General features: G+C 43.7%; 1 protein-coding gene across 1 annotated transcript in view; it reads right to left on the reverse strand.

Annotated features, from left to right (window-relative positions):
• Ac76E (adenylate cyclase type 2 Ac76E) overlaps nucleotides 1-15,113 on the reverse strand; it is a 586,427-nt gene that overhangs the window by 11,721 nt on the left and 559,593 nt on the right. Inside the window, exons 11-16 of the mRNA XM_084588246.1 lie at nucleotides 13,280-13,338; nucleotides 12,833-12,997; nucleotides 8,800-8,884; nucleotides 3,917-4,057; nucleotides 3,089-3,202; nucleotides 780-946 (exon numbers count right to left, since the gene is read on the reverse strand). Of these exons, the coding sequence (XP_084444372.1) occupies nucleotides 780-946; nucleotides 3,089-3,202; nucleotides 3,917-4,057; nucleotides 8,800-8,884; nucleotides 12,833-12,997; nucleotides 13,280-13,338 (731 nt within the window). The remainder of the gene's footprint in view (nucleotides 1-779; nucleotides 947-3,088; nucleotides 3,203-3,916; nucleotides 4,058-8,799; nucleotides 8,885-12,832; nucleotides 12,998-13,279; nucleotides 13,339-15,113) is intronic.

A 15,113-nucleotide genomic window follows, 5' to 3' on the forward strand; every position in this document is an offset into this window, starting at 1 on the left:
TGCTCTTTCGGTACAAAGGCTTAAATATTTGGATCCGGCGAATCGCATCACACCATAGAAAAACAATGGGGTGAATATTTGAAAACAGAGCAAATACCGTAAATACCTGCAAATCTGCCAGTGGGGAATTTGCAGAAATATTGATTGATTTTGTACAGCTATACCAGGGATTTCAAACAACACGGCCCGCGAGCCGGATTGTTTGAAGCCCCTGGTAAATCTGCACCAAATCAGTTAATATATCTGGAGATCCTCTACTGGCATATTTGCAGGTATTTACGTATTTTCTCCGTTTTTAAATATTCACCCGATTGCTTTTCTATGGCAGTCTTAATTACATTTTGTGAGTGCAAAATAAATTGAAGAGCAAAATTTTACTACCCATCGAAAGTTTAGAGCACTACTATCACTGTGGCCTTAAAAGTATGTCGCAATATTTCACAGTTGTCTCAGAATCAGTTTCGAAGACTTAGCCCACTGGTTTTCTATGGCAGTTTGAACTGCTTCTTTCCCCCAGTGCAGGGTAGCAAACCGGTTTATTTCACGGGTTAACCTCCCTGCCTTTCCTCCTCCTCCTCCTCCTCCTCCTCCTCCTCCTCCTCCTCCTCCTCCTCCTCCTCCTCCTCCTCCTCCTCCTCCTCCTCCTCCTCCTCCTCCTCCTCCTCCTCTTCTGAATGTCACTGATAATTAAGAAATTATTCTCAGCGCCAGCCGCTGCCAGGTCTGAGTAAAAAAAACAAAGAAACCAAGAATGGCACAAAGGAAAGAGGTCTACATACCCTGGTACAGGCTCAAGAGGATCGCCGTAGAGATCGGACCGGAAGAATATGAACGCCAGGGAAAACGATGCCAGTCCATTGATCATCGCGAGCAATTTCAAGAGGAAGTTTATCCTCAGGTACACCGAGACGGCTGTAAGCGCTAGCATGGCGCACGGTAGTTGGTACTGCGCAGAACAAAGAAAAAATGCGCCAACACATTTACTAAAGAGGCGAAGAAACAAAACGTATGACAATATTCTAGTGCGACAAAGGCAAGTCGTGTAGATATTCGAGTCAAATTTGAAAGTTCTGCCTGGATCATATAATTTGCAGCAAATAAATTTTGTAAAGTGAACTTGGCGACCGCTAGTCACCGATCAGGGCGACAGGTCCCCGCGCATTCATGGCCGCACTCTTCCTGCTGACGTCAGCAGCGCTTTGGGTACGTCCTCTCATTAGGCGCGTTCAAGTGAAGCAGGCAAGACGAACGTGGTGAGGTGACGTCGTTTCCTGTTTTGTTTATTTTTTGTTGCGCATATTTGTGGTCGCCGGTATCTTCCGCACTAGAGAAGTTAGCTTAAATGCATTTGCGTTGCGGATGCAACTGATGCAATACCGATTGTTCGTGTTTGTATTGTGCAGTTTTATGAAACAGCTTTTCCTGTTCCCTTTAACGTCGGTGCTAGATATCTATAAGCTGTAGACAGGATTCTGAAGTGTAAGCAAGAGCGGAAATACAGAAAAAGAAGAAAATTTTCTATCTGGCTTGCATTTAGTATCCATGAGCAAACCAGTCTAAACAAACAGTTTTTTGCAATTGTTTTGAGCGTAGTATCCGCCGTCATGTACAATGTACACTTGGATGCTTCCCTTCAGCTGTAGGGATTTATTTCACGAATGACGAATCCAGAACGTTGAGCAATAGGGCGCGATAGTATGGAGAAGGTCAGAATTAGACTGCTTTCATAAAAAAAACTGATAAAGAATATGTTCATGCGCTACTCGTCGCAGAATGATTCGGCTGTCCGGCGTACATTAATATTTCTGGTAAACCACATTACTGATTAGTGTCGAAGTATGAACATATGAAGTGAAGTTGCTTATTTTCTTTTTTCTAGCATGGTTTAGCTACCGACAAGTGCGATTAGTTATGCCGTTAAATCAAGCCGTTTTCGCTTGGCCTTCGATCTTCCCAAAACAAATCATGCGACCATCCGCTGATCGGTTTGTCAGCGTCGGGCCGGAAAACAACCTCACGCTACGACAATAGGTGACCGCGTTGCTGATGATGGCGTCATAACGGGTAAAATGCGACATATCGGAGCCTCGATAAGCTAACGAATTCATAACCGTGCAGCGGCTACCGCGCAGCCCATTGAGTAAGACAGTGCCTTAATTATGAAAAATAAAACTTTGTCTCTACCGTTTTTGAGCCATAACATGTTCAATAAGTACTACTGCACGAGGGACGACCGGAACTTGAACCGTCCACGGAAGGAAACGGGACCTATCCAATATTGTAGCCTGCATTGCAGACGACGCTCCGCCGTTTATGCTCTTCTAACGTCATACGCGCGCTTCAATATGGCGGTCGCTCTCGGTGGAACGAATTTCCCGATTCCGATTTGTACCACATTTTTTTTTTTTTTTTTTTTTTACAATGAGCCGTGCACCAGACATTGGAACTTTACGAGTACCAATCGCAGGTTTATATATTATTCACCGAAGTACAAAATTGCAATATGTAGAACGACCCTGCTACCGTGCCTTTACGAAGAAGGTTTAGTGGCTCCCTAATTTATAGTACAGCTTCCGTGAGCTTCTGTGTGAGTTAATAGATGTGAGATCAGCGGCATCTCTTGTTTCTCTCTTATTGTAGCCATCCGCACGTCAATCTCAGTGTGTGATCAATATGATAATTCCAGAATGTTGTGCAGGTCTATAACACGGAAATACTCACTTCTAATTATGACATAAGGGCATCTACGCTATGACTGCGACTTGAAACTATAAGAAAGCTGCATTCAGCCGCCTTGTCACGCGGTATTCTCAGACATATGAAAGACTGCTTGCTGTTTTTAGGTGGGATCGGCAGAAAAAGTAAACATAAAATACTTTTCTGTTGCCTTTTGTGAACAATCATTTGGGAATCAGGAAACAGGCCTCTGTGTGGTCTGATTGGGTATTTTAATATTTTTTGGTGAGTAGCGTTCACGCCAATAAAGCAATTTTGCGTGCTCTAGCTGAAATGCGCATGACCGCATCTCATAACTCCGGATAGATATTTCTCTTGTTTTTGTCTGTTAAATAAAGGAACGGGTACTTACACGGACAAGTCCACAATCGAAAGGAATTTCTTCGATCAGAGCTGTTGTATAGTTCCCGTTGCTGTCGTTAGTTGGTATAATAATGTGTTCGCCGCCCGTGCTTCCGCAAGTAATCTGAAAGCAGAAAAAAAAAAACACTGCGGACATTTGACGCATAACGGCATGCTCCTGGGTTGAAGTCAGTCCACATGATTGGAAAACAAGCGTTCTCAATTTGGTCTCTTCTAGCACTCCGAGAGCTATTCGAAGAATTCCCTAATTTGCCTTTAAAGAAATTTCAGCTTTTCTCTTCAGACAATGCGGCCGTTTCATTTTTGACGAGAAACACAGCATGCGCTCCGCACTTTATGTTAAGCAGGGCTATAATGACGGGCGTATCCACTTAGTTCTTTAGATGTTTCCCAGACGCTACGGCTGGCAGTTTTTCTTCTTGGCAATACCCTTTCTCGCTGATGCCTCTGAAGAATTATTGGTTCGCAATTTCTCGGCGGTGTATTAAAAACAAATGTAGAGTTATCGGCTTGCGTTCACCGAAATGCACTTATGCTAACAAACACACTCTCGCAAGGACGCGCTCAGGCGCAACTCTTATATTTTTCTCTCTTATTTTTTAATTTTGAGTGATACTGTGCAACTTTAATCGGAGTTACCGCGATATATCACGTTAGAGACTGAGCACAACAGTGCTGTAATATCCGTCACCTCACTGAAAGGGAAGCTCAAGCTTAATTTTTCATTCACTTGCTCCAAGGTATCCTGAAACATTTGCACGTTTAATATGAGATCTTCAGTGCGAACAATTACGACCAGAGGTCGCACCATACATACCATGTTTATGAACGTTGCTGACATTATGAAGAGAATTGTAGTGATGAAAAACAAAATACGCAGAAGAAGATTTCCCGCCAGCCCTGGAATGCACTGGGGATGAACTGCAGTGGAGTGGGTTGCAGTCTCTCCGTCCATACTCTGGCAAACATAAGAAAAGACAAGCCGTATGCGGTAGTGGAACGATGACTTGCAATCGTCTTACACCGTTTTCTTAAGCAATGTGATTATATATATGCACGAAAAGTAGTATCTAGCTACATGAGCATCTATATCTGCTCGCTAAGACTTATTCTCTTACGAAGCATCTGTTTCCGATGGCATTAAACGTTGTTTAGTTCCAGCATTTGAATAAAAACCAATAGTACATTAATGTGAAGAACTCAAACATTTTATTACTTAACATGAGTGCCCTTCAAGTATTGGCTTTATTTTCCTTTTATTGTGGCACCAATAGGACAAAGTTCACCGAAGTTCAATATATTGGACCCTTATATATCGCGTGCACCATCTGAGCAGCTGGATTCGTTGGCAATGTGTCGGAAAGTATTTCTGTGAGAGGCACAACGCACACTGAAATCTATTTCTTAAATTTGTGTTTGTAAAAATTAAAGGTTGGAAAGCATGCGGGCTTCATTTTGAGGCAAAGTGAAACAATATAGTATGATAGCGATGCACTATTCACCACGTAATTGTGTTTGTAAAAATTAAAGGTTGGAAAGCATGCGGGCTTCATTTTGAGGCAAAGTGAAACAATATAGTATGATAGCGATGCACTATTCACCACGTGAAATCAGCCAGGCAATTATTTTCGGTGCGACAGCAGGTGACAGACACACGGCAAATGGCTCGTCTTCATCACTTGACAGCAAAGTAATAAGCCATATTTAAAGCAAACCACAGTAGAAATACATGTAAGTGCAAATATATCACGCGTCGGGTAATTGGTGTTGTCGAATTTATGAAAAGAATAAAGACAAAACAGACAAATAAACACGCTGTTTCGCTTACGTCTGGGCGAATCAATTAAGACAATATCTTTCGAGGAATTAAGATAAACATAATCTGAAGAGAGTAACAGATAGAACATTGCTTCTTCAAACAATACCGTTATAAAGCAGCTGTCAAGGGCGTATGGCCGATAATTCAAAAAGCGCGAGTTGCTACGCAGGAACTATGGTCTGGTTTCTTGGTGTGTGGGGTTTGACGTCCCAAAGCCACTCAGGCTATGAGAGACGCCGTAGTGGAGGACTTCAAAAATTTCGACCACCTGGGGTTCTTTAACGTGCACTGACATCGCACAGTACACGGGCGCCTTGCTTTTCGCCGCCATCCAAAAGCGGCCGCCGAGGCCAGGATTCGATCCCGCGTCCTTGAGAACAGTAGTCGAGCGCCGGAACCACTGCGCCACCCCGGCGGGGAGGAACTATGGTCTGCTTGGGTTGCCAGGTACACGCCCTAAAACGTTTGGATGCGAGATAACTAAGAAATCCTTGCAGCCACAACACGAATAGAAGAAAAGGGGGCACTAAGCTAATTCAGAGACTAAAGAAATGACACAGCACGAATCTTTCTGCATGTCAGTGCACGTTTGAGAACCCCAGGTGGTCGAAATTTCCGGAGTCCTCCATTACGGTGTCTCTCATAGCCTGAGTTGCTATGGGACGTTAAACCCCACAAACCAAACAAAACCTTTCTGGCTACGCATGTTAAATTTATGCAAGGATGTGCCGGTAGTGTCCTACACAGATGAAATTGTCGTAATCAGCGCCACGCCGTGCGCGTATCTACTGAATCGTAATCTATTAGAGGCGCTACATTCTCCGAATTTTTATTATCATAATCAATACCTATAGAGCTGCAAGTGATGGGGCACGTCCGTGTGAGCATTAGTGCATTGTGGCCTGAGGTAATTAATAATTCTAAATAATATAAGCGCTGTGCCTTAGTACTTTTACTTTAATTTTTAGGCGTACCACACAACAGGATAATCCAAACAAACTTCAAAATGCTTCAAAATCACGACGTCGAACGACAAAAGTTTTCGGATATGCGTCCTCTGAGGGATCAGAGGAGCCACAGTGTTCATTTTGAAGATAGGCATGGAGCTGTAAAAGTTGAACATACGACATTGCAGACGGCAAGCTCTGTGCGCTCGAAAATGTTGAAGGCGGTACAACCAAGCTAATTGCTTAGAGAAATATTATTTGCTACGTCCTTTACTTGGCAGAAGGATGCACCCCGTTTCAGTTATGAAGAATGGTACACATTAGTTTGAAACAATGTCACCACTTCTAACTGTAGCACTGTCCCAGAAATAGCTGCGAATCAATAATGAGCCCATTGCGCTTGAAAAAGTTAAATCCATGGATTATATTACATCACGGACGTCGTTAACGTCTGTCAGCTCACAGCAGTTTGGTAGGCCACTTATGAAAAGGGGCCATACAAAATTAGATCATATATATTATGAAGATAGAGGAAATGTATTGGTGCTGTAGTTGTATATAACTCAAGAACGTTGCGGCACACGCCCCTTGAAGGAGGTTCTTCAGCCAACGGTGTCCACCGGTTCCCACGAAATGTTTTTAATCCCTTTAAGCATCATGTTCATGGCTTCAAGGCTGGCTTAGGGAATTAACCCCAACACCATGACAACTGAATGAAGCCGTTGGCTAGAGAGCCAGCCCAAAGGGCGTTTAGCCCTTCCTTCTTGTGTTGTGGCCGATAAGTTTAACGTGCTTTATTAGATTTAGCATCACGAGGAATGCGCCACTGTAACGTAGGCTTCCCCATCCCCTTCATGCAATTAGAAAGATATGGCAAGATCATCTATAACTAATACTAGAAATCTCTAGCTGCTGGTTCGGTCCCCCTTTACTGATTATATAAAAATACTATATACCGTTCAGACGGCCTTCAGCGGTGGGGACAGTAGTCTGTACGCAAACTGTCGATGTTGCCTCTATGACATCGCCATGATGAATTTGTGACGCTGCTTAAACAAACGTTATGCAGTGAATCCATATGTATTGCTTACGCACAAAGCAAAACAGACTGGAAACTGTCAACGTGGCTGGCACGACGGCCACAAGGAAGCCGGGCGATGCAGGTAACTGCGTGACCTGAAAAGTCATTTTGTTTCACAGTTTATTTAGGGCATTTTTCAGTGTATAGCTGTCTCCCTTTACTGCGCAGAAATAAATCGTCACTCTTTTGAAAGACAAATTATTGCTGTTTCTATGAGTATTGTTCTTAATGGCAGCGGCGTTAGCAAGGTAATAATATCGAGATAAACACGAGTCTAAAACGCATTAGGCACTGCTTTCTTCACACATATATAACGAGATATTTGAAGACGATAGTTGAACACTTTCGGTAAACTGTGCACAACTGTGCACTTATGGGCCAGATTCCGGACGTGTACGCCTACGGGGCATGTTCACTGCAGCCCGCGCCGATGGGTGGAAACTCAACTGAGGAGGTGACGGCTTCGCTACGCAACAGCTCACCCGTCATTTCTTTTTACTGCATTTCGACTGAAACTCCACTTGCCGTAGCGCAAATAATTGTTATGCGGAAATGAATTGATTGAAAAGCTTATGCCGTATATACTTGTGATTTACACTGAAACGTTCAAAGCAGAAACATGCGCCTGTGCTTGGTGTATAGGCGATTGGAGCTTTCATGCAACTAACTTGATCCTAGGCGATGGAGACAGCGTTTGTCTTTTCTTGGAGCACGGCACCAAATTTGTGCCATGATAATCTGCGCATGCCTGCTTTTTAAACATTCTTAAAAACGGACACTGATGTCTTTGTACAAAAGCTTATGCAGCGTTATGCTCTCTAATTTTTACTGCTACGTTTGTTGTTTCTTTTTGGGATTAGGCAAATAAGCGCAGATGAATAAATAAGCCATAAGGACGGCAGAACAAAATCGTCATAAGAGAAATTGCCCTGGTGTACTATTGTGACCACAATTGAACTCCTTGGCAAGAATTTCTCTGGCGCTGGAAACTGGTGAAGAGTGAGGTGTTAGGCTGTAGGTTGGAGGAAAAAGTATATTTTCATAATTCATGTTTTATTTCTGCAAGTGAAACATGACACTCGATCTGGCGAGATAGAATGCTTTCTAGACGCGGCTCTCTACTTTTAGTTTTTAATTGCTCCTGGTCCCAGCTTCTTGGCCATGAAAGTGCGCCTTCATAATAAACCGTTCGGAATGAACGCGACTGTCAAACAATTAAACCTTGCGGTAGTTCGCCCAGCAATTGTTTTCGGGGTCCTCGACCTTTCCGAATCACAGTTCACCGTGCGCTGGGTAGGATAAGTAAGAGAACTCTGCATTGAACAAGCCCAGAAACGCCGGGGACAAATGGCAGTAAGCCTGTTTCGATATAGATAAAGGGTTCTACTGACAAAGAAGCTACGTCCACCGAAAACAAAGGTATTGGGAGCTAGAAATTATGAACAACATATGAATACACATATAGTTTCCACCGACCGTTTTTGAAAGCAGACTGCGATAACTTGGGGCTCTTTTTTATGCATTTTGCAGACCTCTGAATCTAAAGCATGGCATTATTCTCTTCCAAGCGAAAATCAGAGGAATCCTTTACGTTATCGACGTCAAGAATGTGAATCTAGTAGCTGCGGCGGAAAAAAAGAGAAATCTATTCTTAGGCAAAATTTTTGTGGCAGTAAATGCATTCTTTTTTGAAAGACGTACACCAGCATAGCTAGAAGGTGCCACAGAAAGGATTTCTACTATGAACGAAAATCGGATGCAGTCGTTCTTTTGTTTTTTTGTTTTTTGTTGTTCATGTTTTTAAAAACACCGCCGCGGCACCAAACAGGCTCACAGCAGGCTGGAATACATACCTGACACTGGCGCGTGCAGGCGGCGAGGGTGAGCACGCCCAACACGATGGAGGCCGAGGCGATGACGCACAGCAGCATCAGATGCCTGGGAGAGGAGAATGCGGCTGCTTTTCACCTGCTTCGCCCAGTCTGGCTTTCCAAAGCGGGCGCGATGTGCGACTGTCTCTATGTAGTCATTAAATAGACCCCCACCCGTTGAGACGCTTTCGAATACTTGCTGCCTCGCACTAATGTCACGTGCTTCCTTCGAGCTAGCAACACAACACCAACCTTAGATGTGGTTCCGTATTTAAGTTGGCGTTCGCTCAGAACTTTACAGCAAAAGCTTGGGTTTGCGCAGAGTCAACTCTCATTTTGGCCTTTTTTCAATATGTGGTCTACTTTTGTGGAAAGGTCGGTGATTCTGATTTGTAAATTGTGTACTTGAACTGACCTCATGGAAACCAAAGGCTACAAGAACGGCACATGCTTGAGCGGAAATAAAATACTCGCTTTATTCATTGCCTCATAATGTGCTGTTCTACGTCGGGGTTGCTAATCACCATGTGGTGCCGTCAGCTTTCGAGAACACCTGGACCCGCTTGCACGAAACGGTCTTAAGACTGTCTTAGCTAAGTCCAGAGTGAACTGGAGTCTAAAGGATTAGGCCGCTAGCATGGCCGCTGAGGAGGTGACGGCTTCGCAACACAACAGCTCACCCGTCATTCTTTTTACTGCATTTTGAGTGAAACTCCACTTGCCATGTCGCCAATAATTGTAGTGCAAAAGAGAATTTATTGATAAGGTTATGCGGTATATACTTGTGATTTACACTGAAGCGCTCAAAGCAGAAACATGCGCCTGTAATTGGCGAATAGGCGGTTGGAGCTTTCATGCAACTAACTTGATCTGAGGTGATGGAGACGGCGTTTGTCTTTTCGTGGAGTGCGGCACCCAATTTGTGCCATGATAATTTGCGGATGCCTGCAAGCAGTATAAAGTGCCGCCCGCTCTGTGCACCACATGTGCGAAGGAGAAGCGGGCAGCGAGCAGGCCGCGTCGCTAAGTGCGCTGCTGAAGGTCGGCTGAAGATCGAACTGAGGCGATGGCGAAGTGCGCCGTAGCGAGCCCCATGAATCTTTCGCTTCTAAGTGATCGCGTGTGTTGGGTGAGTAAGCCTAAAGCCAACACGTCTGCTTTGCCATACAGTTCTGTGCACTGAAACTTTTTAAAGAACTCTTGTGCCTTCTTCCATACCGAATTCCCCCGGCAAATCATGCATGCGTATAAGTGAAGGAGGTATTCAGATGCAGGTGGAACGTTTTCAGGCGCTGGGATATCCGAAAGCCGTTTACGTTTAAGTTGTGGAAATAGTGCATCGCAGAATTCAATACGTCTTGAGCGACGGGTAGAGACCAGAAGAGAAATAAGGTAGAAAAGAAGGTGAAAACAGTACTTAGATTTTCTGCTTGCATAACGTTTCACAGTCTGAAGACAAGCAGAACGACGGTCATACGTGTTTGCGGCCCCTAAAATAAGTGTAAGTCCGAGAAAAGTGGATTACCAAGCAAAAAAGCCAAATCTTAATCTTACCGTAAAAAAAGCCAGAATGTCTACGTCCTTAGTCGGAACTGTGTGGCGCTCATAACTGCTCTGTTATGTGGGAAAATCTGCATCACCTTTACAGCTGCTCTGTAAGTGTGCGCCTAAAAGGCCCAACAACAATGTTCTCAATGGTGGAGATCGGCACCTGGCGGCACACTGCAAGGCGTGTGACTGTGGTTCACCTTGACATTCGCTTTACGAGAGTGCAGGATTTTTCTATAATCACAGTAACCAATTGACGAGTTCAATGGTAATGATGATTCTTTTGCAGAAATAACACTTTCAATACGTGTATGATCCTGATCATGGAGTAAAACGCCAGTTGAAAGTTAGCGCTTGGCAATTTCTCGTCTCTCGCCTCGTCTTTTTTTCAGAGTCACGTTTTATTATAGAAAATTAGAAGAAGGAAAAGACAAAGTAAAGTTTAATGGGAGCAAAGGCAAGTAACGTGACTCTTTCCACGCCATGGAAATAGGAATGAAAGGAAAGAGATAAGTGGTGTGCGAATAGACGTTAATAATAGTAGAATGAATGTACTACAATCAGGACAATGGGCAAGAATGTACACAGGTGAGGAAAGTGATTATACAGCGCTGTCATCGTCCGCAGAGCTGTTTCCAATCAAGTTCTGCTTTTTGAATTTCGGCAGCGTAAAAGCACTTCTGAAATAAAGTGAAAATGTGTAGGAACCTGACCTTCATTATTCCCGCACGAGTATTAACGCGTTACTTATGAGCCTTGACGCCATAAGCTTTAGTCGTTACATTTCGTGATGCTGAAGCGCAGCGAAACTTCTTTCCCTTTCATATTTCAAAAGCTTTTAGCCTTTGGGATGTCTTCTCGTGTTACTTACTAGCAGACCGAATGCTCCGCCTTTCTCACTACGTCCGATTCGACAGCTTGCGATGCGAAAGCTGAATACAATAGCAATGCTGGGTGTAGGAATGCAGATGTGCAAACACTTAGTGCTCAGACAAGATTCAACGTAGTCGTATTCTCTGTAATGCAGAAGGAAGTGAAATAGCGAGAACTCAATTTCCCGCTGCGCAGCAATCCTATAAGAAGGCCAGAGTAGAGCCCTTTTGAGAGCCAATTAACGAAGAGGGCACTTAACTGTTCTCGCATGTTTTTTTTTCTTCTTTATTTGTAGTCCACGAGCGAAAACACAATTTTTTTTTTTGTCCACTGTTTCGAAGAAGGAAGCGAATGCGTAAAGCGCCTTCGGCACTATTGCCCGAAATTGTTAAACAAACGGTATTCGAGAAAGAAAGCAAACTTAAGGGCTCTATTTTTTGTTATCGTTTTTATTCAAAGACACAAGACTGCATTTAGCAGGGAAAATGCGTCCTTGAAAGATCGAAAAGAAAAGCACGCCTGAACGGAATAAAAGAAGAATGAAGTGCTTTCGCTTGCAGCCTTTTGTCTCAGTGACAGCAAAAGGTGGAGGCTAGGGAATGCTGATAATATATGTTAATACACAGGCTGCGTAGCCTCCTACGAACAGCATTTGAGGCCGTCGTCGTTGCCGCTGTTATGCGTTATCTCTAATTCAGACAATAATATCTAAGTATTTATGCGCATTTAGCTGCATTATTGAGCTCAGCTTTTAAACCACGAAGTATTGGAACCATTTGTTTGGTTGTTTCCATCCGGTACAAGAATCGGTAGTGGTTTAGAAAAACGCAGAGCGAAAGTGAGTTACCTTTGCTAACTGGGCGGAACACAAAGATTGCTTTTTTCTGAGTGTTTTGCTGCAATTGAAAAGACAAAAGCGCATTTATCGGGCACTGCGTTACCCATTTTCACAGACCATGTGTTAGCCAGAGCAACGCGGCTTTATATGAATATCTAATCTTCAAAGCGTGATTAGCATGTAAGGAAAGCTAGTATTGAAACAAAAGTCAACTCAAATGGTAAGTGACGGAAAAAGGGGAGAAAGTGGTTCTTTTAGCTGACGAATGACAAAATAAACCACACGAAAAAGAACGAAAAAAAAAGCAAATAGAAGAAAAAAAGAGAAGCAGAATGAGTAGCAGAGGGGCAGTAGGAGATGATTATTTCTTTTTTAGTGCAGATTTTAAATTCCTTCTGTCATGTGCTTACGAAGGCGCTAAAGTGAAATGAAGAAACAAATAGAGAACAGCAGATAAAAGAGAAATGTTATGAGCTCGCCACACTACAGATGACCGCGCAACATATGATACCTAAGCACAATAGCACTAGTAAGTCAACGAAAGAAGCGAAACACAAAAACGAAGAGCTTTACCGCGTCGCCAGTTGAAACAGAATCACTGAAAGTAAAAGAGAACTGAGGTGGATGGAAAATGGCAATGGTTTTGCCCAAATAGTGCCAGCGACCACCATGTACAAGGGTGTGCACTCAGCACCGAATGCGGTGGAACATTTGCGGCTGCAGGCCGGGCTTGGGGGCGTGCTTTCGGAACCTTACGCTTGGAGCGTGAGCAGCTGCACGATGACGATAGCAGTGAAGAGCAGTGCCGAGCCGACGACGCACTGCGGGAACTGAGGGTCTGGCTGGTTCTGGAACTGGGACTCCAAGTTGCTGTCTTCGAAGCGCAGCAACACCGGATTGAGCCCGTCGGGAGAGCAACGCCTGCAGTTTGGGAGCGAATTGAAGCCGCCCGTCAGCAAATCAATATATATATATATATATATATATATATATATATATATATATATATATATATATATATATATATATATATATATATATAGACATGATTTCAGAACAGTATTTCTTGTAAGGAAAACTAGCTCTGGATTATTCTCGTTACGGACGCTTCGTGGTTAAAGACCAATTTAGAGTAGAAGGGAAGGTCGGCTAAGTTCATTGTACTCGTTAGGATTATACTTATCAGCTGTGCTGGAAGATTACCTGAAGTTCCACGGCACTCCGGAGTCGGGAAGAAGGTTCGCCTCGATTAATGCCAGGCTCTGTAAAAAAAAAAAAATGAGAAAGTGCGATGCCAATAGCGGTGTATTGTATAGTACACGAATAGGGCTAACGTTTAATTTTTTACCTCACAGAGCCCTCTTAAGTTCTTTTTATGTTTTTAACGGCGGAAAAATCACGCACCCAGTATCAGTGAAAACACTTCTGTCTTCTTGAAATTATTACGAACACACTGTGACTCGGGTATGAACGCTCGGGTATGAAGGCTACGGGCATGATTTGCTCTTTAGAAAATTTCTAGAAGTACCTTGGCACATCAAACCGGTGCCCCCACAACTGATAGATTACGGTAGGAATGCAGGAAGGCATTTATTACGTGGGTATTTGCTGAGCGTGAATAAAACGTGTAAATGATGAAAAGAGAAGGCATTAGCCTCTATACTGGTGAATACGCCGTGAGTAGATTGTAGGTAACAGACATACGACACAGCATGTACTACATTACCCTAATATTGCAAGTGGTGGTCGGTAAGGAATGAGACTTCCAGAGAGCCATCAAAGTGACTGGCTCACAAAACTTTTGCCTTCTGACACTTTTTGGGCTCAGCACAACTGTGTAGTTGACACGCTTAACATGCCTTTTGTGGTCTGAAATTAACTTACGAGTATGCAATGAAGACAATATCATTTCAGGAAAAAATGCTCTGAGATGCCAAAGATGAACAATAATGGTTTGAGTTCGGTCTCTCGAAACTGCATCACTACATACATAGACCTTTACTTACGCTTAAATTTTAGCTTCAGCTGTGAGCCTGTCAATATACCAGTGGAAGGCAGAGCGAGAGACGGCTGCATTCTCTGCCTGTAAGCTCTCGCTCGGTGGTTCTTCCAGATGAGTCCCGTATAATACCGCAACGCCGCACAACATTACGGTGGTTTCGTTCCCCCTGCATTTGTCGCATTTTTCATGCGACTGTTCAAAAAGAGTTTCCTAATCCCGGAGCAGCACCTATAAAAGTACTTTCAACTAACGGAGACATCTACAGGCCTTCGACGCAGAGTCACAGGCTTATTCGTTCTCCATCGTGTCGACATTGCGCCGGCCGCACTCGAAGATCGAATTTTTTAGCCTGAATGGCTCCATAGTGTTACCGGTGCAAATTGAACGCAGGTCGAGTTCAATGCGGGCAGAATTGAGTCTGACAGCAGAAAACATACCAAAAATCCTTGAAACTGCATGCATGTTCAGAAACTGTACCGACGTGGCGTCGACGTTCCTTTAGCCTAGCGCAGGGCATAAGGTACGTTTCAAGCATGTCGAGAGGCTTCTTATCTATGCGAACTTCGCGAACAGGAATGTTACAAATAACTAACGAACACTAATGTTGGAATTCCGCGCTTTTGTATCTATATATAGTGACTTGTATTAAGCGTTTGTACACTGCTTCTTTCACTCACAGAAAATGAATGATCAAAGCCTCGGGCAGAAACGTAACAAGACTAAAACACTACTGGGAATTTTAAAGAGTGATTGAATACTTGGCGTGAGACGTGAGGAGAAGCAGGCAGGCAAAAAGAACGATAGGAGAAGTTCAGTAGCACGGAATAAAATAAAGGGTGTTGAGCAGGCCTCGATGTGCGAAAGAACACGCCTGCCAGGGGAGTTCGCTAGCGCGAGTGGTACCTGACAGGCGAAGATAATAAGAACGGGAGTCCTCCGTTGCTTGACGCCAGGCTGCTTCGGATGGTTGCTTCAACCAACAAATAGCTGTGGTGGGGCAACCTAGCAACAGCGCTTTGACACCAGAAACGTTCC

The sequence above is a fragment of the Amblyomma maculatum genome, chromosome 1 (assembly GCF_055883805.1).
Source record: "Amblyomma maculatum isolate TAMU_Amacu chromosome 1, ASM5588380v1, whole genome shotgun sequence".
Taxonomy (NCBI): Eukaryota; Metazoa; Arthropoda; class Arachnida; order Ixodida; family Ixodidae; genus Amblyomma; species Amblyomma maculatum.